Source organism: Peromyscus californicus, unplaced genomic scaffold (assembly GCF_007827085.1).
Source record: "Peromyscus californicus insignis strain IS unplaced genomic scaffold, ASM782708v3 Scaffold_12__1_contigs__length_115047231, whole genome shotgun sequence".
NCBI lineage: Eukaryota > Metazoa > Chordata > Mammalia > Rodentia > Cricetidae > Peromyscus > Peromyscus californicus.
In genome coordinates, this window is record NW_026294413.1 from 47,569,782 (window position 1) to 47,594,325 (window position 24,544).

Consider the following 24,544-nt stretch of genomic DNA (forward strand, 5'->3'; position numbering starts at 1 on the left):
AATCATCTTCCGTCACCCCAAGTCACGGGGGTGGATGAGCAGATGTGGGCAGTGACTCCTTAATGGATCAGTACTATTGAATGCTGATTATCTTTAATTTTCCTTAATGTTACGCTGCTGTTCTCACTGCTTTCTCCAGTGGGGAGGCACTGGCCAGCATACCCATTTGCCTTCCTTTGGGTAACAGCACCTGAGTTTTATTTCAGGGAGCCACTTCTCCCTGGCCTTCAAGAAAGAGGTCCATGCATATGGGTGACTCTACCCACTGGGACAAGAGATCTGGTTTGGGTCAATCAGAGCGCAACACTATGCTGCATCTCTAGCCTTCCGTCTCTTCTTATGGGGACTGATCGCTGATGAATGGTTTGCTGTCTCTGTTCCATGAAACAGCAAGCCGAACAGAAGTCTCCTGAGAGAGAGAAAATGACCACGTCATCTAAGCCTCCCTTTCAGCGAAGCCTGTTTGGATTTAAATTCTACTTGGAGTTAAAAATGTTCTAATGTACATAATTCTTGTTATTTTTTTCTTCTTTCAGTTACTTACAATTAAAATTTCCAAACCCAAAGAGGAGTAAGAAGAATGGTAAATTAATGTCTGCATTTCTTCTAAATTTGCCAATTGTTAACAACTTGATACATAAACATCATCTCTATGTACCTCCTATTTATCACTATATATCGCTATATCTACCAGTCCATCTCTCTCTGTATCTATCATTTATCTGCCAGTCTGTCTGTCTGTCTGCCTATTTATCTATTCACCCTTCTCATTTTCTTTTGCTACTATGCAACACCAGTAGTATTATCATGCTAAGAAAATTCATTCAATAAATAGCTCATTTTAAAATGTTCTCAATTTTCTTTAAAGCATCTTTTTATTTCATTTAATTTTCCCTTAAGATTCATCAGTCAGATATCATTACTACATTTGGTGGGTTTTGCCTGTATGTTTGTCTGTTTTTTGTTTGTTTTTGTCTCTTTTAACTTACAACAGTGTCCTGGATTTCATTGTATTTTTCCTTTAATGGCATTTTGTGCTGGCTAATTTTATGTCAACTTAACACAAGCTAGAGTCATCTGAGAAGAAGGAACCCCAGGTGAGAAAATGCCTTTACAAGATCAGGCTGCAGGCGAGCCTGTAGAGCGTTTTCTTAATTAGTGACTGATGGGGGAGGGCCCAGTCCATTTGGTTCCATCCCTGGGCTGGAGGTTCTGGGTTCTATAAGAAAGCAAGGTGAGCAAGCCATGAGGAGCAAGTCAGTAAGCAGCACCCCTCCATGGCCTCTGCATCAGCAGCTCCTGCCTCCAGGTCCCTTCCCTGTTTGAGTTCCTGTCCTTCAGTGACAGGCTATGTATGTGGAAGCATAAGCCAAATAAAACCTTTCTTCCCCAAACTGCTTTTTGTCATGGTGTTTTATTATAGCAATAAATCAAAAAACATCAAACAAAAAATCTAGTAATCCTAACTAAGACATACTATATTCTAGTTCATATTTAGGAACCCAGACTATTTGTCTTACAAAATGTACTGCATTTCTGGATTTTTCTGATTACTTACTCAGTATTAGAACCATAATTTTGGCAAAAATTCTTCCTATGTGGCATATTATATTCAATTCTGTATCTCTCTCTCTCTCTCTCTCTCTCTCTCTCTCTCTCTCTCTCTCTCGTTTATTTTTAACACTATGAAATGGGAATCACTTCACTTGACCTATAACGATGTTTCCCATATTTGCAATTTTCCCATATTTACAACTATAAAATCAATATAATGATATTGTTTTAAATAATGTATGTTAATTTTCCTTATAATTTATTTGACTAGTCTTCTGAGGCTAGACATTAAAGTCGTTTATTAGTTTTTTTGTTATAAGTTTACCACAGTGAAAACCTCACACACGTGTTGTTTCATACATTTGCAGTTCTATGTGGGGGTTGATTCCTAGAATTGAGAGTACTGGACCAAAGTGAAATGTATATGTAGTTTTTTGTTTTTAGATACTGCCAAGCTCCCTTCCTTCTGTCGAGAACTGGCAAAATGTCTTGACACATAGTGTTCTATAGAAAGTTCACTCTTCCTGTACATTCCACACAGGTTTCCCCTGATGTCCATAAGGCCCTGCCTGCTTTTCCTGTGTCCTTTTTGGCTTCCTATCACCGGGCTCTGTGTTTGTAGAGATGCTTGGTGGGTACTGAGCAAGTGAATGAGTGCATCTATGAATGGACAAGCTATTCTTTTCCATGACGTCAGCACTCACGCTCCTGTCAGGAAACTGAGCCCCCAATCCAGTAGGAACAGATTTGAAGGCCACTGTACCAGTCAGCACAGAGGGTGTAATGCACTGACCCAGCAGGCGAGAAAAGGTAAGGTGTTATTTCGGTTTCTGAAATAGCGACTAAAACGCATTTGGTTAGCGCCCGCAGCGTGCCCACCGAGGGAGACAGACACCAAGTCTAAAGCGGACATCCTCATGCTGGTGCTGCGTACCTGTAACCCAGGCACTCAGAAGGCTCAGGCGTAAGGATGCTGAACCCCAGGCCAGGCGAAGCTACAGAGTCAATTCCAGGTCAGGCTGAACTACATAATGAGAAGTTCCCCTCCCAATAACAAAGCAAAACAAAGGTTCCCGAGCTCAAGTTTGCAGTGCGGATATGTCTGTGGGGATGTGAGACACATGTCCATAGACAATAACAAGAAAAGGCATTGCGTGGTGAATACCCAGTGGACAGTATAGACGTTTTGATGCAATCAGTTACAAAGAGGAAGAGCACACTGCACTCTGGATGTGGAAGGGCAAGAATTCAAATCAGAGAGGGCCACGGGGAAGACAGGGCATAGCTGAGCGACAGGAAGTGAACCAGGGCGGCTAGATTAGGGAGGTCATACAGGAGAGTGCCGTGCCACACATCGGAATTGGCAGTTTGAGGCCAAATTCAGAGGAAGGCCTGCTAAGAAATACAGTGGGTCACAGTTGGGCTGGTTTTAGTTTGAACAAAAGTCTCCATGCTTTCCCGCGATCCTCATGTCTTTTTCTTTGGAGTGGTCCTTCCCCACCTTGTAGGACCCCGGTGAGTCTGTGAAGACAGTCAGTCGTCCTCCCCACGGCTGAACTGCCCAGGGCCCTCTACCCCAGCCCGAGCAATCAGTCCCCATCGAATGCGCACATGGACATGGAAGAACAAAGGCCCTCCTTCCTGGAACTGCTGGGCGGGGAGCGTGTGGGTTTGGAGCAGGCAGTCCTGGCACCGACCACCTCCTGGGGAGAGCCCACATGTAGAGTGAAGCTGAGCTGAGCAAGGCAGAGTGGGATGTTGGAGGGACAGACAGAGTACTGGACACACTTTGAGCCGGTGCATCCTGCACTGGTGACCCTTCCTGGACTTGCCAGCTCTCTGGAAACCAGAAAATTCTCTTGCTGTTTCAGCTAGCTTGAGATTGCTTTCTGACACTTTCATCTAAAAGAAGCTCGAACAATACAGGAAGCTTAGACTTCACCCCACAGATCAAAGCTTCCCAATGTCTTTTCCTTTGATCACTGGTCCCACAAGTCCTTAAAAAAAAAAAAAAAAGTTGCATAGCAAATGTAGTTTGAGAATACTGCCTTCCAGAGCCTTTTTTGTAGGTCCATTAGTGTAGTAACATATTAAACACCAGAAGGTTCTCCTTGCTTGGAAGCCTTCCATTTGCCCTTCCACATCCACTGTGTCCTGTTCCCACCCTGTCCTGTGTCCTGGGAGACCTGATGCTCTAAAGCGCCAGACACCTGACCTTTGACCCTAGCTGGATTTGGATGGGCAAAGGAAGCATCCTGGAGTCGGATGAAGGGAGATTGGTTTTCCAGTATGTTCATTTGCCTGGCACTGCCCAGCCCAAGCCATTGTGGGCTGGTTGTGTCTCTCCTCTCAGGGCACAGACGCTGCTGGGCATCACCTTCCAGGCAGAGTCCCCTTTCACTCTCTGGCTCTGTGAGTGAGTGGGACAAGCCCAGAGCCATTGCACCCTCCTCTGTGGTTTCCTCGAACCCTGCCTGTCATTTACTAGCTGTTTTGAGGTTAGTCATTTGAGTGTGTTATGTTTCCTTCCAGGGCCTGTTTGAAATCATATTATCAATCCCAATTAATTCATTATCTCCTAAACCCATTAAACCTGTAATTTGTTTTAAACAGGAAAACACCTATTGGTTTTGACCACAGAAGCCTTGAAAAGGCAGTGTCTTTGTCTCAAGAGTCTAGAAGGATAAAAGTAGTGGGACAATTTTTTTTTTCTTAGCCTGTAACATTCTCCTACAAGCATCCAGGGCATCTACCGGACCACCATGTTAGGCCTCAGTTTTCAGTACCTCTGTATGGGAGGCCCTCTTCCTGCTCTTTTCCTACCCAAAGCACATTCTTTTAAAAATGGCCCAGTGTGTGCCACCATTCACCCGTCAACATTCCCCAAAGCTCTGCATTCACCCTGACCCGTCCATTCACATAGCCACTGCCATGGGACTACAGTCTCTCAATACAGCACTTAGCTGCCATTCTTTCATATGAAGTTCAAATCTTGTCATTGTAGAAGTCATTTCCTGATCATCCCAGGTAAGTCTGATTTCTCAGGTTTCTGAGGGACCAGCACTAATAACCCACTGAAGCACATGCATGTATTCTGAAATCATGGTACTATCTGGGACTACTGTCCATGTCCTAGGACTAGTCACCCTGCGTACTTCTGTCACAGAGCCTTAACAGACTTACAGGCATTGTTGGGGACTGAATTATATCCTGGTCCTCGGTCCCCCAGAATGTGACCTTATATGGAAATGAGATCATTGCAGATGGTATTAGTTAAGATGAGTTCATCCTGGAGTAAGGTAGACTCCTCATCCAATAAAATCAAAATCTTAAAAAGTGGACCTTGGCTCACAAATAACGAGAATACCATGTGCAGAGTGGAGTTCTGCTGACACAAACCAATGAGCACCAAAGACAGTTAGCAAAGCACCTGAAGCTACATGAGAGGCATGAAGCAGAGGCTCTCTCATGGCCTCAGAAGGAAGCAACCCTGCCGACACCCTAACCCAGCTTCCCGAACTTTCCGACAGTCCATTGCTGTGTCCCAAGCCACCTAGCTCTTTGTTCCGGGGCTTCCATCCAACCATTACAGACAACTCAAGGAGAAGGCCACACTGAGGAGGTTGTCCATCTAAGATCTACCACCTGAGTCTTAGGCCATTTCTGCCTAATTAATTCCCTTCTCGGAGCCTCAATGTTCTCCTCTGTAATGTGCAGATAAAAATCTACCTTGGAAAGTTGCTGTAGGGATTAAAGAAGATAACATTAAGCTATTAGGCACAGTGCCCGACACAGTTAACATGTTTAATAAATGCTAGGTCTTGTCTTTGTAATCCTCTTGTGCAAACGAGGTCAGACTAGACATGTAAAGTGCCTATCTGAGTGCCTACGGTGAAGTGGCAACAGATTGAAAATTAAACAAAAGCCAAGGGGCCTGCCTCCAATCCATAGGCCTCAGTTCCTACATTTCCCATGTCTTACCGTGCATTGTAGAAGAGAACAGTGAACACAGTGACATTGATTGAGTGGCATCTGATGTATGCACTTTACTTACTTAGCGGCAGCTAGGGAATCGAGCTTAAGGAGTACGGCCTTTGTGGACTCCCCTCCCCCATCCACAGGTAGCTGAGATGAATTCTATCTTAAAGCAAACTATCGCTGTTTTTTTTTTTTGTGTGTGTGTGTGTGTGTGTGTGTGTGTGTGTGAGAGAGAGAGAGAGAGAGAGAGAGAGTATGTGTGTGTGTGCCAAGTTAAGTTCTTTTTCTTAAGGATATAAATCATAATACATAGTTATGTAGTGGACTAGACATGAGAGCATAAAAGAATGAGCGAAACTTATAGGACTAGGCTTTTGGAACACCACTAATTCATACATTTGTGTGCACAAACACTGTACAACTGTTCCCAGCGATGCTGGGATTCATTTTAACCACACAATCCTCTGAAACACAGTCTTCGCCTTATGTAGGTCTCCTCGAAACTTGCCCTTCTGGCTTCAACGTTCTCCCCTTCCTTTTGAATTTGACTGAACCTGAGGACTGCTGAGGAAGGAGTGGCTTCTTCACAGGTTGGATGAAACACACCACTCCTGCCTCAGAGTGACACTTACTCCGATTCTTAGACGAAAGTCAACATTGATGTGTCTGATAAATTGTAGTGTCTTTCGTCACTGGTGATCTGTGCCCATGGTTTTTATGCATCGACATGTTCAGAAATCAATTGTGAGCCAGAGAAGTGGGAAGGAAAGCTTGCTGCCACGCTGGCAAGAGGCTGAGGACCCTATTTCACATGCCGCGGGAGTCTCATGAATCTATCGCTGGAAGACGCAGGTTGCTCAGTGAAAGCCATGAGAAGAAAAGGAGCGTGAAAGGGGTGATTAAATTCTATGATCTCACCAGATTTTTCTGGTCTCTTCCATTGTGCCATGACAACTTGCATCAGGAAATTTTTTTTTTTTCTGAATTACAAAGGGTATTGAAGTACCTCCCTCTGAAACAGACACTTGGAGGCCCTTATTTCTAAGATGAAGCTGTCAGGAAATCAAGTGAAAATCAACACTGACCCGTCAGCTTTAATTTTTTTAATTTTTTTTTTGTAGACCTAAGACCTCTCTCAACTAGCGATCCTATAAACCAGATCCATATACTATTTTGAGGCCCCCTCAAAAGGGGATACAATAAAGAGAGGGATTTGGAGAAGACCCCATAAGCTGAGAAATAAATAGTCCATGTTGTCAGCATCTTCCTTGAGGACAGTAGACCTCCCCAGGGCCGCCGAGTTAGGGTAGAAGGTAAGCCTGGATGGCTTTTATTGTCAACTGCTGGCTGCAGAGCACCTGTCTGTGGTTCTAAGCTTTGACAGTGCAGTATCAGTTGGCTCCTTTTTTATTTCCCACAACCACGTTGCACAGAGATGGTTGACACAAAGATCAAACATCCTGTGCCTTGGCCAGGAGTGCGCCACTGCCTTCTGTCTCAGAGTCGGTCGGTAGTGATGGTCCCGCGCTCAGTATTCCTAGAGCTAGGGGACAGGGCAGGGTCTGGGTGTCCCAGGTGAAAAGAGGCAAGGTCTCTTTCTCCTTCCCCAGCAGAAGTGAAGGCCTCAGGCTGTACTTCTGCCCACTTCAAGGTTTCCTGAGCCCCTTGAAATCTGATTCACATCTGTTCCCCACAGGGGGTCCAGAGCTCTCAAAGGCCTTCTGCTTCTGCTTCTTATGAAAGAGTTTGGGGGTTTTGTTTTTGTTGTTGTTGTTTGTTTGTTTTTTAGCTGAAATAACAATGCAATCTTGGCCTTAGTAATTAATTGCTAATGTGAACTGTTGAATGGGGTGGGGCTTATGAGTATGGATTAGACCGACGTAACTCTCAGGTATCTAGTTCTTGAAGAATAAAAACAAATAATTTCAAATGAACCTTTCTAATAACTAATATGTTAACATAAATGATTTGCCTCTGCAATTATATTTTTTATCTCAGTTGTATCAAGCCTACAAAACTTGGCAGGATACTTTCCCTAACCTTGTGTAATTTAATTTCTTTGATGGAATAGGATATACAGATAACTACAAGAGCATTAATCCAGCCGCAATAGGAATTGGAATAGCTAATGAGCAGGGCACCGAGGAGGCCATTTTCTTTGCTTTAGAGATAACAAGAACATGGGGGGGAGCTGGGGATGTGGCTCAGTCAGTAGAGCACACATGAAGCCAGCGTTCGATCCCCAGCAAAGCATAAACCTGGTATGGTAGCTCGGACTTGTGTAACCAGCACTTGGGAGGTGGAGGCAGGAGGTGGCTGCCTAGAAAGTTTGAGGCTGGTCTAGGATACATGAGGCCCTGCATCCATCATACACATGCACTCAAAACAAGCAAAGAAACAAAAAGTAAAAATCTGATGATGATCAAAACTTGTACAGTGGCAAAAATGGAGAGAATATACATGAGAGACATGGATAAATTATATTATAGGGAAATAATTTTATTTGTTCATTCATTCTTTCTTAAATTAATCTCTTCTGCTATATTGTGCATGTCTTTGAAACACTCAGGAGAAAACAAGAACGTAACAGAGGTTATATTCTCTGGCCAGTTTCGAGCAGTTTCTTTAATGTAGCCACGATACCATCCCCACACTCCTGCAGTGTCTGTTCATCTCCTACATCCAGAAACATCTGCTCCGTACCCTTACAAATTCTCTGCGCTGTTTCTAGTCACAACTTACTTTCTTGACAATGGTTCCCCCTGGCTCCCTTGGCAGCCTTCCAACTTTGTCTTTGACTTCATTTCTTAGACTCACTTCCTGTTTGTGGGGGAGGCTGATTTCTAGGTGTTTGGGGTAAGTTCCTGTCTAGGCTAGCCAAGCCCTGTGGTCTTGGCACCTAGGCATGAGTTTTCATGGTTACTTCCCTCTCGCCCAAACAGCCACACATTCGGAGTTCATTACACTGAAGGATAAAACTAATGGAGACATGTTGGCTTCCTTCCTTATTTCCTCCCTCCCTCCCTCCCCCACTTCCTTCCTTCCTTCTTTTGGAGACAGACTATTAGTATGTAGCCCAGGCTGGCCTCAGATACTCCTGCCTCAGTTTCCCTAGGGCAGTTGTTACAGCTGTGCACCAGCATGCCTTGTACTATCAAGGCATTCTTGTGGACTGGGTACCATGCTTTTACAGGAAGGTCAGAGCAGAAACTGAACAGTTCAGCAGGGCTTCCTCATGAAGCGTACTACCTTCTTAAAGAGGCTCCCACTGGGTTGAATCAGTAAGAATTCATTGAAATCATGACCAACTCCTAGATCTTAAAGGTCTGGAGCAGAAGTGATGGCATTAGCCATCGTTTCTTACAGAGAAAGAATCAAAAGCACTTCTTGAATACAAGGAGTGCTTTGAACACTCAACCCACCCAGTGCATTTCCCCAAACAGCACACTACCTCACTACAGTTCAGTGGCAAATGAGAGCAAAGGGGCTACCTGAGCTCTCGGGAGGGACAGTCTCGAACAACTTACGTGATCTCTAAGAGGCCTAGACACCTGCGTATTTCCTCAAGAGTCTAAGAACAGCTTTGAGAAGTGAAGCAACCAAATACAATAGCTATAGGGTATTCCAAACTGTGTCAGTCACCAAGCAAGTGACGTGGTGACAGGTTTGCATAGGGATCCTGAAAAGGTGAAGGAGGAGTCTTGTACTGGCTGGTTTTGTGTGTCAACAGGACACAAGTTAGAGTCATCAAAGGAAGGAGCCTTAGTTGAGGAAATGCCTCAGTGAGATCCAGCTGTGAGGCGTTTTCTCAACCAGTGCTACAGGAGGGCCCAGCCCATGGTGAGTGGTGCCATCCTGGGCTGCTGGTCCTGGGTTCTGTAAGAAAGTAAGCTGAGAAACCCTGCCTTGAAAAACCAAAAAAAAAAAAAGAAAGAAAGAAAAAAGAAAAGAAAGTAAGCTGAGCAAGCCAGTAAACAGCACTCCTCCATGGCCTCTGCATCAGCTCCTGCCTCCAGGATCCTGCCCTATTTGAGTTCCTGTCCTGACTTCCTTCAGTGATGACACTGATGTGGAAGTGTAAGCCACATAAACCCTTTTCTCCCCAACTTGCCTTTAGTCATGGTGTTTCATCCCAGCAATAGAAACCCCAACTAAGGCAAATCTCTAGTAATCTGGATGCTTCCTACTCTAACTATGGTCTGTGACCAGCACCTGGAGTCTCTGTAGAAATACAGCTTTCCAGGCCCCTTTCATACCCAATGGAATCACAGCCTGCCCCCAGCTACATCCCCCAGCACTCTAGTGGAGGGATGAACAAGCAATTGCTTACTTTGCTCACTTTGGCATTTTTCCCTGTCTAGTTTCCATCGTATTCAGGGTTAGACACTGATTTTAAAAACTATCACAAACGAGAGTCACATGGGAGCATGGATGTGGCCCTGCAGGAAAAGCCACTACAGATCACACGAGGCTTTTACTCCTTGAATCTAGTATAAAGCTCCCCAAGCCAGCTTCCGCTGCACTTTCAACGATGCTTTTGCGTCAGTGCCTAGCATTGCAAAGGGCCTGTGTTTATAAGTAAGAGATGCTGACAGATGGGCCAGGGTGATTAGGTAGATGCTTCTGCCCAAGACTCAGGAGAGTCACCTCTGCCCAGAAGTCTGTAAGGATGGGAACACTTACTTTGTCTGTGTGTGTTTCGACCAACCCATAGAATACTTGGCTTCCTGGTGAAAATGTGTGGCTTAGGATTCATCAGCTTCTTTGTAAAACTATTTTTGAAGAATAAATATAAACAGTTGCATGTGAGCAACCATCACGCAGGCTGCATTTTATCTACTTCACACTTTTCCAAATGCCTGGGTCCGAGTAGAGACAGGAGTCCCCGGATGTCCATGGAGGCTCCTCTGTAAACCAGGGCAGCTCAGAACTTCTAAATCCCAACTAGGCGGCTCAAACAGACTGAAATGCCACAAATGCACCCTAGTTTTTTTGTTTTTTTTTCCCATGGGAAGTCAGAGAAGTGGGAAATATTTCAAGCCATTTGGTACGCTCGCATAACTCCTTTGTGCAAATTCCTGCACTAACAATCTGCAATTAAAGTGAAAGTGAGTAAAAATAGAATGACCTCTCACTTCCACACCAGCTGTGCGTGGTTGACTCTGATGGATGAATGTGCTTTACATCTGACCCATCCACAATGACGGAGGACCGGAGGACCGAAGAGGTGCCAACTTTCTATACAGTGTACGTACTGGAGGCAGGTTGCTGCTGTAGCATTAATGGCAATCATTAGCTAAAATGGAAGTCATGGCTATATACAATATGCAAGTCAACAGCAAAGAGACACATTCACGATCTAGAATGCAGTCTAAATGTATCTTCTGTGACAAACATGGTTTTCCAGATAATATCTTCCAGCTGTGTAAAAACACCCCAAATTTGGGGTCATCCCCCAATTTAGGCTTAACTATTTGGTCTCTGGGATTGGGAATTGTCACTAACTTCATGAGAAAAGTTGTTCTGTAGGATGGAAGACATCATCACACAACAAAACGTACTTATCTCGGTGCTTGGTCCTATGAGTTATCTCCGCTATTCCCTCTCCTTTCATTCAGTATAAAAATTTCGCCGGGCGGTGGTGGCGCACGCCTTTAATCCCTGCACTCGGGAGGCAGAGGCAGGCGGATCTCTGTGAGTTCGAGGCCAGCCTGGTCTCCAAAGCGAGTTCCAGGAAAAGGCGCAAAGCTACACAGAGAAACCCTGTCTCGAAAAACCAAAAAAAAAAAAAAAAATTCAGGGTTGCTTTGCTAATGTCATTACGACGTTATTATGCCGTGATTCTTTAAAACGTTGCTGAAATGCCATCAGATAGTTTTCCTCTGACATTTTATAAACTCTATGATTAATGTGTAGAGTGGTGGTCATTTGATGACTAAAAATAGCCACCCGAGGAATTTTTCTGGGATCAAATCACCACATGTGCCAAATAGTTCAAGTGGGCCTGGGCTACTTGGCAGAGGAGACAGCCTGTGCGTGAAAATAATCAGTCAATGAACTGAGACTGCAAACTAAACAGAGGCCACATGCCACTCTGCCTTGGGCTGGGGGGACTTTTTGCAAGGGGTAAGTGTGAAAAAATAAAGCGGAGCCCGATTTGAAGGGCGTGGAAGGGCCCACAACTGCTTTTGACAAAAGATGAATGTCAAGGCATTTTGGCAAGGTGGCTGTATGAGTTCTCCCCCTCAAAAAGATTGCTCTTGCTCTAGTTGGATGGTAACTGGAAGGAAACAAGTTTCCTGGATAAGACCTTGTAAGCGTTTAAAGATAGTAGAGTGAAAATGTGGAGAAGAAGAAACAAAAACAACTGTTGAAGAGACTGAGGGAGGAAGTTGGGGTAGCAGAGAAGAGAGTGTCAATAATGACTGCGTCTGTGTTTGGAGCACAGGCATGTGAGAGTCCCAGTCACTGCGTTAGTGATCACAAGAAGCGAGAAAGAAGCTGGGCGGTGGTAGTGCACACCTTTAATCCCAGCATTCAGAAGGCAGAGGCAGGTGGAGCTTGGTGAGTTTAAGGCCTGCCTGGTCTACAGAATGAGTTCCAGGACAGCCAGGACTACACAGAGAACCCCTGTATCTAACAACAACAGCAACAAAAAACAGAACAAAAAGAAAGAAGAAGGGGAGGAAGAGGAAGAGGAGGAAGAAGGAGGAGGAGGAGAAGGAGAAGGAGAAGGAGAAGAAGGAGAAGGAGGAGGAGGAAGAAGAGGAAGAAGAAGGATAGTTAGCTTCTGTTGGACATGCCCACACATGACATGCATATGGAGTCTGAGTCTGGAGTTAGTGAGTGTGGTCTTGACAACTTTGGATTGAAATCTGCCCAGGAGATTAATAAGGCATACTTCTGGGTGTGCTTATGAGGACATTTCCAAAGATGATTGACATATTGGAGCAACGGGGTAAGGAGTGGGAACCTGGATGGAACGAAAGCGGAAGGAGTCTGCCTGCTTCCTGACAGCCATGGTTAACCATCTCTGCTTCACCAAGCTCTTATACCCTGATGTTTCACACAGCCCAGATCAACAGAGCCAGCCCACTGTGGACCAAAACCTTTGAAACTGTGGACCAAAATGAACAATCGCTGTCTTAAATTACTTTCCTTGAGAATTTTGTGACCACAGTGAAAACCTGACTAAAGCTGGGAAAGCTGAGCCAGGGATCCAGCAATTTATAAGCATAGCAATAAACTGACACAGTCTTTTGAGATGCATGAGATCGCTTGTGTTATTCAACTTTCCACCATAATAAAAAAAAAAATACATGAGATAAATTAACTTAAAATGAGCCTGGAGAGACGGCTCAGTGGTTAAGAGAACTGGCTGCTCCTGCAGAGGACCCAAGTTTGAGTCCCAACACCCACAGGGTGGCTCACAACCATCTGAAACTCCAGTTCCAGGAGATCCGATGCCCCCTTCTGACCTTGGTGGGCATCGGGTACCATTGGTCTCAGCCAGCACAGTAAACCATGGTGGGAATCTATGGAAGAGGAAGTGGTCAGCAGAAAGCAAAGAGAGAGGAGGAGGGATTTGAGATCCTAATATCCCCTTAAAGAGCGTGACTCCAAGAACCTGACTTCCTCCCTCTGGACCCCACCTCCTGAAGATTCTACCACCTTCCAACACTGCCATAGACTGGCGTCCAAACCTTTACTACATGGGCCTTTGTGAACTATCCATGTCCAAACTATAGCATTGCTCCAGTGAGAAAGTAGTATTAAAAACAGAGAAGCGCCAGGCGGTGGTGGCGCACCCCTTTAATCCCAGCACTCGGGAGGCAGAGCCAGGTGGATCTCTGTGAGTTCGAGGCCAGCCTGGGCTACCAAGTGAGTTCCAGGAAAGGCGCAAAGCTACACAGGGAAACCCTGTCTCGAAAAAACCAAAAAAAAAAAAAAAAAAAAACCAGAGAAGCAATCAAGTGGGCCTGAGAAGAGGCAGAAGAAGAAAGGAGTTTAGGGGAACTGTAATGACAATAGATTTTTAAGTCAGTTCACAGACTTGTGTGCCTTGGAGGGATGTGAAGTAGGCTAAATTCCTGGAAGAATTGAGTTTGACCTAGGAAAAAGCGAGTTAGGTTTGTTTTATTTTTATTTTTTCCAATACTAGGAATTGAGCCCAGGGCCTTGTACACGCTAGGGAAACACTCTGCCTCTTACTACACCACCAGCTCAGAAGCTGAGTTTATAAAAGGGGGTCCAGAATCACCATCTATGATTATGAGATATTATCTATCATAGAGCTGAAGATAGAGTGTGGTCCTCATAGACAAAACAGGAACTATGGAAAGAGACATAGTATTCATTCAAGTGGCTTCAAGTTATATAGGAGTGGAGAGTGTAAGGGAAGATAAGATGGTTCTGTAGTACATTTACCCAGATGAACCATACATCTCCTGGGGAGAGAAAAAGACAACGGAGAAGCCTCAGTTCTGGAAACAGTTTGAAGAAGTGGAAATCAGGATGACTGGGGTGTCGGAGTCATCCACAGAAGGGGGACATTAGTTCTCATGAGAGCTACCATCTCACATGTGCTTCAAATCCATTGTCTCCTTTGAGCCTCCAAACAACATCATGAGTACGGTTTAAAAATAAGGAAAGTGAGTCTCCAAGACCCCAGGACTGTCCACATCCAGCAGAATGGCAAGACAGAGTATGAACCCATATTTGTGGAACCTCAAAGCCTTTGCTCTTTTCATGGCCACAGAATTACTTGTGTCAGACACATCTGTTTGTGAGTAGCAGGGCCTCACCAATAGGCCTGACTTAGTCTGTTTTCTGATGCCAGCACAAAATACTCAAGACTTACAAACAACGGAAATGTATCTCCTGTAATTCTGGAAACTGGAAAAGCCAAGATCACCGTGCTGATATCTCCCCAGCATTTCCTCTTCTGAGGAGGGCACTATCCTCACATTATAACATGGCAGATGATATCACATGGCAAGGCAGAGCAAGCAAGCATCAACTTTTTATTATTATTATTATTACAATAATCCACCACGCCATGAATGGACTGAGCTTTCATGACTTAGTCACCTACAAAATGTCCCCCTTCTCCCACATTATTAACATACAGATTTGAGGATAAATTTCTAGGACTTACGTTTCTTGAGACACACCCATACCAAAGCAGGGCTAACTTGGGAACAGGCTCCAGGTGTATAGGGAAAATCAGGCCCGAGTCAACCAAGCTACTGGGCTCACAGGCAGGGGACATGACACTTGATGTTCTGCAGGGGCCTGTGGTGTGAGGAAGGAGACTCATTAGAAAAAGAGACAACACCCAGCTTCAAGGGCTTGCACCAGCTGAGAGGAAGTAAAGCAAGGATGGGAGCTGTAAGATACCGCTGGTGATGACTAGCAATACTGAACAGGGAAATGATATGCAGCATCCATATGCTGCATGAAAAGATAGAACCATCCATCTTAAAGGGATGCTCCTTAAGACACAGGTTGCTAAAAGGGAGGTGAAGCAACAGGATGTTCTAAGGGGAGGTTAATGTCCCCTCCTGCTGGGAAGCTCATTAGTACAGGAAGTAAACAGCACAACAGCTTCAGGAAATCCCTGAAGCTGAGTGAATTCATTAGGTCCCTCCCTCCTCAGGCATATTGAGCAGTAAGGACTGCTGAGAGACATTCTCAAAGGGGCTCAGACCACCTGAACGTCCCGGAACAGACACCCTCCAACCTCTTGAACTGCCTTCAGGTTGTGCAATGTTCTTCGGGTTCCCAGGCTTTCCTAAGCTGTCACTCATGATGGGCTGGGTTTTTGGTGATGTAGCTGTCAAAGCAGTCATTTTTGCTCTCGAAGTAACCTCTCACACATATTTCTGTAATTAACACCCACAAACTTTATTGGTTTATCAAGTTGGATTTGGTGGTATCTGTACTTCAGTCTGTTATCAGTTCTCCATCTGGGGGTGAGTAGATATTTTTTTTCACATTTCCCCAGGAATAGAGTCACATAACAGGAAGCAAGCTGGGTGTGTCTACCCAGGGGATGTGAATATTTATTTAAGAATGATGGAAATTAAGCATATATATGGGAGACAGAGAGGTGCGGGGGAGAGGATCATGGAAATGCCAGTGAAGACAGAGAGGACGAAAACAGATGAGTAATAAATTAAGAATCAAGACTCCAGAGAGATGGACTAGCTCTAGAAAGAATGAAGTGTAAATCTTCCTTTGAGACAGGAAGGAAAGAAGGATGGAAAAGACATGATTAAATGTGATGATGGCGGGAAAGGAGATGGAGAAGATGTAGAACAAACAACCTGTTCACACATGCAGAAGGATGCTCTGTTACTGTTGCCAAGTGATACAGAAGGAAAACGACAAGGAAGCAAGCCAGAGAATCAGAGTCTGAAAAACAAGCCAGGTGGTAAAAAGAACACGGTACTGGGGCGTCAAAGAGGTCGGACAACAGATTAAGCTCATTGTCACGGTGCTCTTCCCAGAGGCCTGGGGATCGGGGGAGGTGGCACAGAGGGGTGGGCTGTGCAATCAGTGAGATGACCTGCAAGGACTGATACGGTGAAGTGTTCTACAAACAGTGGTATCTGATTCCGAGGTTGGTTTCCTGAATTGTTGAAACTGATTCAGAGCAGCCACAGGGGCCTCTCAAGACTACGGAGGCGTCACCATTACTGGAACTCAGATCTCCCAGCCCCAGTCCTCTGCTCCTGCGGCACACCTCACGGCCCAGGACGAAGGTAAGCAAATGAGGTTGGAAATGGAGGTGGTAGTCGGAGGGCTTCCTCTCTCTTTCACTTTTATTTATTTATTTATCTATCTATCTATCTATCTATCTATCTATCTATCTATCTATCTATCTATTTATTTATTTATTTATTGCTTTTTCAAGACATGGTCTCACTATGTAGTTCTGGCTGTCCTGGAACTCACTATGTAGACCAGGCTGGCCTCCAATTGACCTGCCTCTGCCTCCCAAGTTCTGGGACTAAAAAGGTGTGCACCACTATGGCCAGCTTCTTTTCCCTTTTAACTCTTGTTCTGAGACACAGGGAAGTAAAATCTTGTGTATGTTCCGCCATCACGGGGCAACTCTTGATGGGTCATAATGTCCAGCTGTCCAGAGGAAAAAATGTTCAGGGCAATGAGGTGAGGTCAAAGGGCAAAGAAGACAGGAGGGTGGACCCAGAGGCAGAACCACCACAAGAGCTTCAAATATTAAAAAGGCAATTTCAAGAAGACACTAATTCATAACTACTCCATGGGTCTCAATAATAGTACCTTGGAAAAGAGAAACCACATGGAAGATATCAGCCTTGTCTACAGTTTTTGGAGAAATGTTATCTGCAAGATAGTGGGACTTGCCTGAGTCACCTAAGGAAATGGGAAGAAGTTCAAGACAGTGGTATCTGTGGGGATGGTTCAAAGACAATATTTTTCTTCAAAAAGTGAGTTTCCTGTCGTTAACATGTTTCAGGTGTAGGCTGGACAATAATTTGGCAAGACTGCTGAAGTAGGAACCAAAAGTGTAATTCCCCTGGATCTACTCTCCGACGCTTGTAAATAAAAGACTTCCAGGGATGGTTGGGAGCAGGATGCAGTCTGGTTTCCGTGTGCAAGAGCTGTTGCTTTAGACAGAGTGAAAACCAAGTCTGGCATGTTTGGGAGGGGAACAAAAAGATACACACCATTGTAATTGTGATTTAATTATGACCTTTTATGATGTACATTTCATTATGAATGTCATCAAAATTTAAGGACCTTAGACATTTTTTCAAAGCATAGATACTAAAAATAAAGCTACCATGTGGTATTTTGTTTTGTTCATTTTTTGACGAGATAGGCTTTGTTAGGTATCCCATGCTGGCCTCGAATTCACAGCAGTCCTCCTGCCTCAGCCTCCTAAGTGTGAGGGTTTGTACTGCGTTGGGGTTTGGTTTTGTTTGTAAGATGCAAGGGCTCTTCAGGCTCACACAGACGAGATCTTTTTTCTCAAGTCCCTTCAGGGTTGTGTATGCTTCCATGGCCCCTACACGCTCTAAGGGCCACAACTGGTGGGGAGTGGGTGGAGAGGGAATCCACCTAAACTCCAGCGGCTGGTGTGCAGATGCGCACAACTCCTGCCCCTTCAGCAGAAACACAACATAAAAGTTCTCCGAGCTGCCACATGCAGAGCAGAGTCACCAGCTGCGACTCACCAAAGTAGTGATAGAGACCCATCATTCCCTCGGCCCACAAGCTGACGTCTCTGTGGGTCCAAACAGCAAGGGTGTGTTTTTACCACTGTATATATTTAAGCAGCCATCCAGTTTTTGTCATTTCCAAATACCTAAATATCATTTCTAAGCTCCCCTCCCCCCCCCCCCCCCCCCGCCATTCTTTAGCTAGCTGGCCAATCTTCTTTGCGACTCATTTACTAATGAAATTCTTTTTCTAGAAAAGAAGTGTTCGAAGCCAGGTGGTGGGGCCCCGGAACACAGCACCCTGGGTTAAGGTGCAGCCCTCACCTGCAGCCCTCACCTGCAGCCCTGGCACTAAGCTGCTTTCTCCCTTTGCTTCTCTTTGTCACCTTTGTACATCCTGCTCAAGTGCGCTTTCCCCAACACGCCGGGCTCTCTCTCTCAGAAGCCCCTCTGTCGTATGGTGCTTGTGACCTGCATTGCTGATCATGCTTCTTTCTCAGATCCTACCTCAAAAGCATGGCTTTCTCTTCCGCTTTCCATCTCTCTCCCCCTGACAGTTGTTGAGATTTGTAGCCTGCCTGTCCGGATGCTTCTTCTTCCTTTTTTTCCAAACTAGTAAAATTGTCCTGGAGCTCCCTTCTGGGTCCATTTTAAAATTCCTTTATTAATGACACGAAGAACCCCAGATTCCCCGGGATCGTCACCATCAAAAGCGTTTATACATGATATGGGATCATTTTGCTTTACCCCAGTAAAGCACGCAGGTGTCATCCCCCAAGATGTATTATTTTTTGTTTACTGTTATGGTACAGCAACAAACACATTGTGGATTCCGTCCACGGCTTCAGTCTCATAACTCTGGCCTGCTTAGTCTGCAATTACGTCACAAGACTTTCCTCATTCCAGAGGGTCCCAGGGAGAGGAATTCTGCACAGGAATTCTGTGAACAGTCAGGCCTAGGCAATGGCATTGCATTAAGTTGAAGAGGACAGAGCTTCCAGGGCAGCTGGGTGCAGAGAGGTCCCTGGAGGGTGGGCAGTGCCAGTACTGACTTGGACGGGGGAAGGTGCAGCTGGCCGCTGCTGCAGAATTGCATGTTTACTGTTGGGAAGAGATCCTTCTGAGGTCAAAGAAGCATTCTTTGTTGATGGTTGTGTGAGAACAGAGAAAAGGCAAGACAGGCACTTATATGTCTCCTAATATTCCATGTGGGAGAATTGAGATGAAATGTGATTGTTTTTAAAATCCATGTTTTTTTTCCCTTCCTACAGACATTCCAGTCTTTATTTTTCAAATACACTTAGTCGAAGAAACTAGCAGGATCTGCTCCCCCAAGGAATTTCAAGGAGCAGACACCATTTTTCTTCAGAGCGCGACACGTCTTCCTTCAGTAGCTTTTTTCTTACCATCAACCACCACCCCTACACCACCACACATATGGTCTTAGTTAGGGTTTCTATTGCTGTGAAGAGATACCATGACCACAGCAACTCTTATAAAGAAAAACATTTAATTGGGGCTGGCTTACAGTTCAGAGGTTTAGTCTATCATCATCATGATGTTGGGGAGCATGGCAGACATGGTGCTGGAGAAGGAGCTGAGAGTCCTGTATCTTGCAGGCAACAGGAAGTCGACTGATACACTGGGCGGTATCCAGAGCACAGAAAACCTCAAAGCCCGCCCCCACAGTGACACACTTCCTCCAACAAGGCCACACCTACTTCAACAAAGCCACCCCTCCTAATAGTGCCACTTCCTATGAGATTATGGGGGCCAATGACATTCAAACCACCACACCTGGCAATCTACTCCTGAAGCTGTTCTGAAGCAGGTTCCCATGTAGTGCCATCTTTTTTTTTTTTTTTAAATCATATCTTCTTCTTGTGGTGATAAAGAAAAGATGATGACCGTTGTAAGGACAATGGCATCCACACACACTGGCATCCCTGACTCCCTGATGCTTGGTCACTCACCTCTACACTTCTTACTCCCGGAAGAAAATAAGCCACCATCTGCTAACACCATAGTGACCTGGGTTCTTTGCCACAATCAGCCGTCTGTATTTCTGATCGTACTTGGTTTTCATCAGCTTTCCGTGAAGCAGACAGCTTTTGTCCTGAGTTTCCTTCCATAAGACACAGCACTGATTGAAAATCAAAATATTCCTTGACATGAATGTCAGTGTGAGAACAGCTCACAGAGTGATACCTGAAAGCTTCCCTGAGCCAGGCAGTGGTGGCACACACCTTTAATCCCAGACTCAAGAGGAAGAGGCAGACAGATCTCTGAGTTCAAAACCAACTTGATCTATAGAGCTACTTCCAGGACAGGCAGAGAAACCCTGTCTTGAAAAAAAATAAATAAAAGTAAATAAATAAAAAATTTCACTGAAATCCAAATCCAAAACACAGTCCTTCAGTTATCTTCTGAATGACTTGATCTATTGACTTACCTCCAAGTATACTTAACAGTCCATGAAGGATGTCTAGAGTTTGATTCTGGGGTCTCTGACTGTTAATATTACTGAAACTTCACATCATCTCAAATACTGGCATAAAAATTCCTGGACTGTGAATATCTTCTGTGGTAGGTGAGACTCTGCTTTCTCTCAAATTGAAATAAGAATGGTATAATCTGTTTAATCCACTTAATAAAATTCCTGTTTCATTTCAAAAGAGCTAAGATATTTCAGTCCCAAATAATATACAAAGCTAAGACCTTCTTTTTGGTAGTAATTAATGACAAAAGATGGAAAATTTGCCTCCTCTCACACTTACTCTAGAAGGGTGTTCCAGGGCCCTTAGACCCATGTCTCTCAGTGTGTGGGCTATCAGCCAGAGGCATTGGCTAGGCTACTGGGGGTTTGTGAGCAATGTGGAGGGCCCCAGTCCTACCTACTGAGTCAGAATCTGAATGTCAACAAGGACTGCAGGGCTCTGTGTGCATATAAAGTGAGAACACCAACTTCCTAGTGTTTCCCAGCCTTCTCTTTATTACCACCACCCACTAAGGGAGACATTGGTTCATCTGCCTCCAGGGTAGGAGCGTAACATCAACTCATCAAAGAAGAGTGCGAATAGTAACAAGTTCTGAGAAAGAAAAATATGAAAGAGGGCCCTTCTTAGGCTTAGGACTGGATTCTTTATCCCAACCTGTGTCACCGCGGTTCTGTCTTACAGGAGTTTTCCTAACAAAAACTATTCTCTTAGGTGAAATTTCTCAAATTGTGGATTTCTTGGAGTCTGGTGGCATTCTTTCTTTCTTTTTGGTAACATTCTTTATTTCTCCTCCGCTCCCAGAAATACTATATTTTAATTTCGATGATAATCTTTAGAAATAAAATTATCAGAGCCACGTGAGCCTCTGAGGACATCCACTCAGTGTGCACACTTCTAATGAGGATGCTGTCCGGCCAAAAGCTTCAGTTTGGAAAGAGGAGTGTGCTGAGAAGGTGAGTTCACTAATCCATGGTCCCAGTTTTCCATTCAAAGGAATCTGCCCCACTGTTCTTGTGAGCAGGTTCCACGGTTGTAGCCACTAACTCGCCAAGTCCTGTTAGCAGCGAGCGTAGGAGTGAATGTACAGCAATGCACGTTCTCTATGCCTTATTCAACTGGTTACCCCCTTAACGCACCTTTCAAACACGCTATGATGCTACTATCACCATCTAGGCAGGTTGCTTTCACTGCACTGATTTGAAAAGTTGGGATCCATGGATTTCTCACTGACAGCTTTGCTTATGTATGAAGTGAAATGCTGCTGAGCTAGAAAACGGCTTTTAAAATGTTAAGATCATCTTGTAACGGTGGTTCTCAACTTTCCTCATGCTGAGGCCCTTTAATACAGTTCCTCATGTTGTGGTGGCCCCCCAACCATAGAATTATTTTGTTGCTACTTCATAGCTGTAGTTTTGCCACTGTTATGAGTCGAACGTGAATATCTGATAAGCAGAATAGTTTATATGCAACCCCTGCAAGGGGTTGTGACCCACAGGTTGAGAACCACTGCTTGGAAAGTATTCTTAGGTGAATAGGTATTAGTGACATTAAAATCACATTAGTACAACTGAAGTCAGAGAAAGGAACAAGAAAATCAGACATTAGACAGCTTTTAAAATTTAGTTTCAACAAAATATCCTTCCCATCATACTCAAATAGTCAGTTTGAATATTTCAGTTTTATAGCTTTATTTATATTTCATTTATAGTTTGTTTCAGCTTTATGACTACATAATAACTATAAACACGAGGAGTTTATATCTTACTTTACATTATTTGAGTAACATTATAATAAAAATAATTCAGTAATAAAGGTTTATGATCACTATTTATCTTAAAAGAAAATGTCCATTAAAAACATTTTCAAAAGCCATAAGAGATTTCAATGATTTTCATCTTTCATTAGTTCTCATTATGTAAAGTTAAATGTTCTAATAAAAATAGGGCATGAAAGTGGAAAAAAATAAATACACAGAATGTGAAGAAACTTGGGCTTCTCTCAAGTGCTAATATTTAATTAGTTCAATGGTTTTGTTAAAAAATAAGGAAAGCAATTGTCAGGAAATGAAAGAGGTATCTGGTATTAAATTTGAGAAGCATCCCTTTAAGGGGGCTGCCCCTCTGATTCTTCCCACCCGGGGACTTAGCATCTAGACCGATGAGTTAGATGGGTTTTACCCAATTTTGGTGTCTTACCTTTAATCTTGCTTGAAAAAAGTTATATAATGGGGTGTTTTATTGCGATAACAAAACGCATTGGCTAAAATAGCCAAACTCACACCACAAAATAAGAACTGTTAGCTCATTTATAGTCTCTCTTCTTCCAAAAAGGGTTTTAGTAGTTTTAAATATAAATAAACATTGCAAGAAGAAAGGAAAGGAAAGAGTGAGAAGAATAGGGAGAAGGAAGCTCAGGGAGTCAGAGGGGGCCAAGTGAGGCTGGACACAGATACCCACGCTGAAGCCCTCCTTGAGAACCTTGCCTCTTCTACTCATTCATATAAACCTAGCACCTCCCAGAGCCTGACATTTTATACATATTCAAAAACAAAAATGAATGAAGTGATTCACAAAAGTGCATCACAGCAGGAAGAGGGAAGATTGTAATTCACAAAGCAATACAGAGATAAGTCATTTGTGCGGTGAATATGTTACTGCATCTCAAGTTCTTTCCCGTGAGAGAGAACTGCTAGCTTGTATTTTCTCTTATAGTTAGTTCAGGTGTTAGCATAGTTCGTATTTCCAGTGCAAAGAACTGAAAAAAAAAATCATCAGGATTTGGATCTCTTTTAAATAGAGATCAATACTGAATTTAAATTACTTTCCAAATGTACCTATATATGGCTAATAGCATGGAAAAAAAATAATTACGCTTCCTGCGACCTTCCATTATGCACACTGAAATCTGGGGAGCCTTATAATTCAGCTAAGGAAGATTCCAAATAATTTGTACCTAATTTGGGCACAGTACTTGTCCTGGTTAGTATTCATTGACAACACAATCTAAATTCCCCCGGGAAGAGAGAACCTCAATGGAAGAGTTGTCTAAATCACAGGGTCCTGTGGGCAAATCTGTGGGACATTTTCTTGATAATTGATATAGGAGGGCCCAGCTCACTGTGGACGGTGCCATCCCCGACAGCTTGTCCTGGGTTGTGTAAGAAATCTGCCTGAACGACCCGAGAGCAAGCCAGTCAACAGTGTTCATCCATGGCTTCTGCTTCAGTTCCTGTCTTGAGTTGTTGCCCTGACTTCTCTTAGTAATCAGGTGTGACCTGGAAACACAAGCTGAAACACTTTCCTTCCCCAAGTTGTTTCTGGTCATAGCGCTTCTCACAGTGTGGTGATTTGAGAGAGGATTGCCTCTAGTGGCCCACCGTTCAGAATTTGGGTCTATAGCCTCTATAATCCTGGGAGCCAATTTCTTAAAATATGTCATGCAAATGTGTGTACACACACTGTCTTAGGGAGGATTACTATTAGTGTGGTGAAACACCATGACCAAAGCAACTTGGGGAAGAAACTCGAGCAGGGCAGGAACCTGGAGGCAGGAGCTGATGCAGAGGCCATGGAGGGGTGCTGCTTATTGGAATGTTCATCATGGCTTGTTCAGCCTGCTCTCTTATAGAACCCAGGACCACCAGCCCAGAGATAGCGCCACCCACTATGGGCTGGGCCCTCCCCCATCAATCACTAATTAAGAAAATACCCTACAGATTTCCCTACAGCTCTCCCTCCCTTATGGAGGCATTTTCTCAACTAAGGCTCCCTCCTCTCCAATGACTCCAGCTTGTGTAAAGTTGACATAAATCTAGCCAGCACATACATACATACACATGGTCAGTTGGCTGTTTCTCTGGAGGACACTGACCAAAATACCATCTTTCCCATCTCTTGAAGTTAGTTACAAAGATGGGGCCACCTCAGAAAGAAAGACAGACAGACAGATGGACTCACAGAAGGAGTAAACCATATATTTCCCATCTGTTTCAGAATCCTTTTGCTTAAGCTTAGGTTTCTGCTATATGAAAACAAAGTTTCAACTACTACAGATTTTAATTTCTCCTTATTCAGACTCAGTGGCAAGGGATATATGAACTGATCATATTAGTTTATAATAACCGCCACAGCAATGTCCATGTAAAAATGAGTCCCAAATCACTCTAGTGCGTCCTGTCTACACGTGACTTATAATAACATTTTCTTAAATAGCATTGCATTCTAAAGGTCCAAAAGGAATTTTCCAATGGGCTGTATTCGGCCCTGGAGTGTATCTGGGGGCAGCTTTGCCCTGTAGGAAGTGAAG

General features: G+C 44.1%; 1 protein-coding gene across 1 annotated transcript in view; it reads left to right on the forward strand.

Moving 5' to 3' along the window:
- Positions 1-24,544, forward strand: part of LOC128107869 (translation initiation factor IF-2-like) — an 82,246-nt gene that overhangs the window by 47,082 nt on the left and 10,620 nt on the right. The window contains exon 2 of the mRNA XM_052734222.1: positions 537-583. Coding sequence (XP_052590182.1) covers positions 537-583 — 47 coding nt within the window. The remainder of the gene's footprint in view (positions 1-536; positions 584-24,544) is intronic.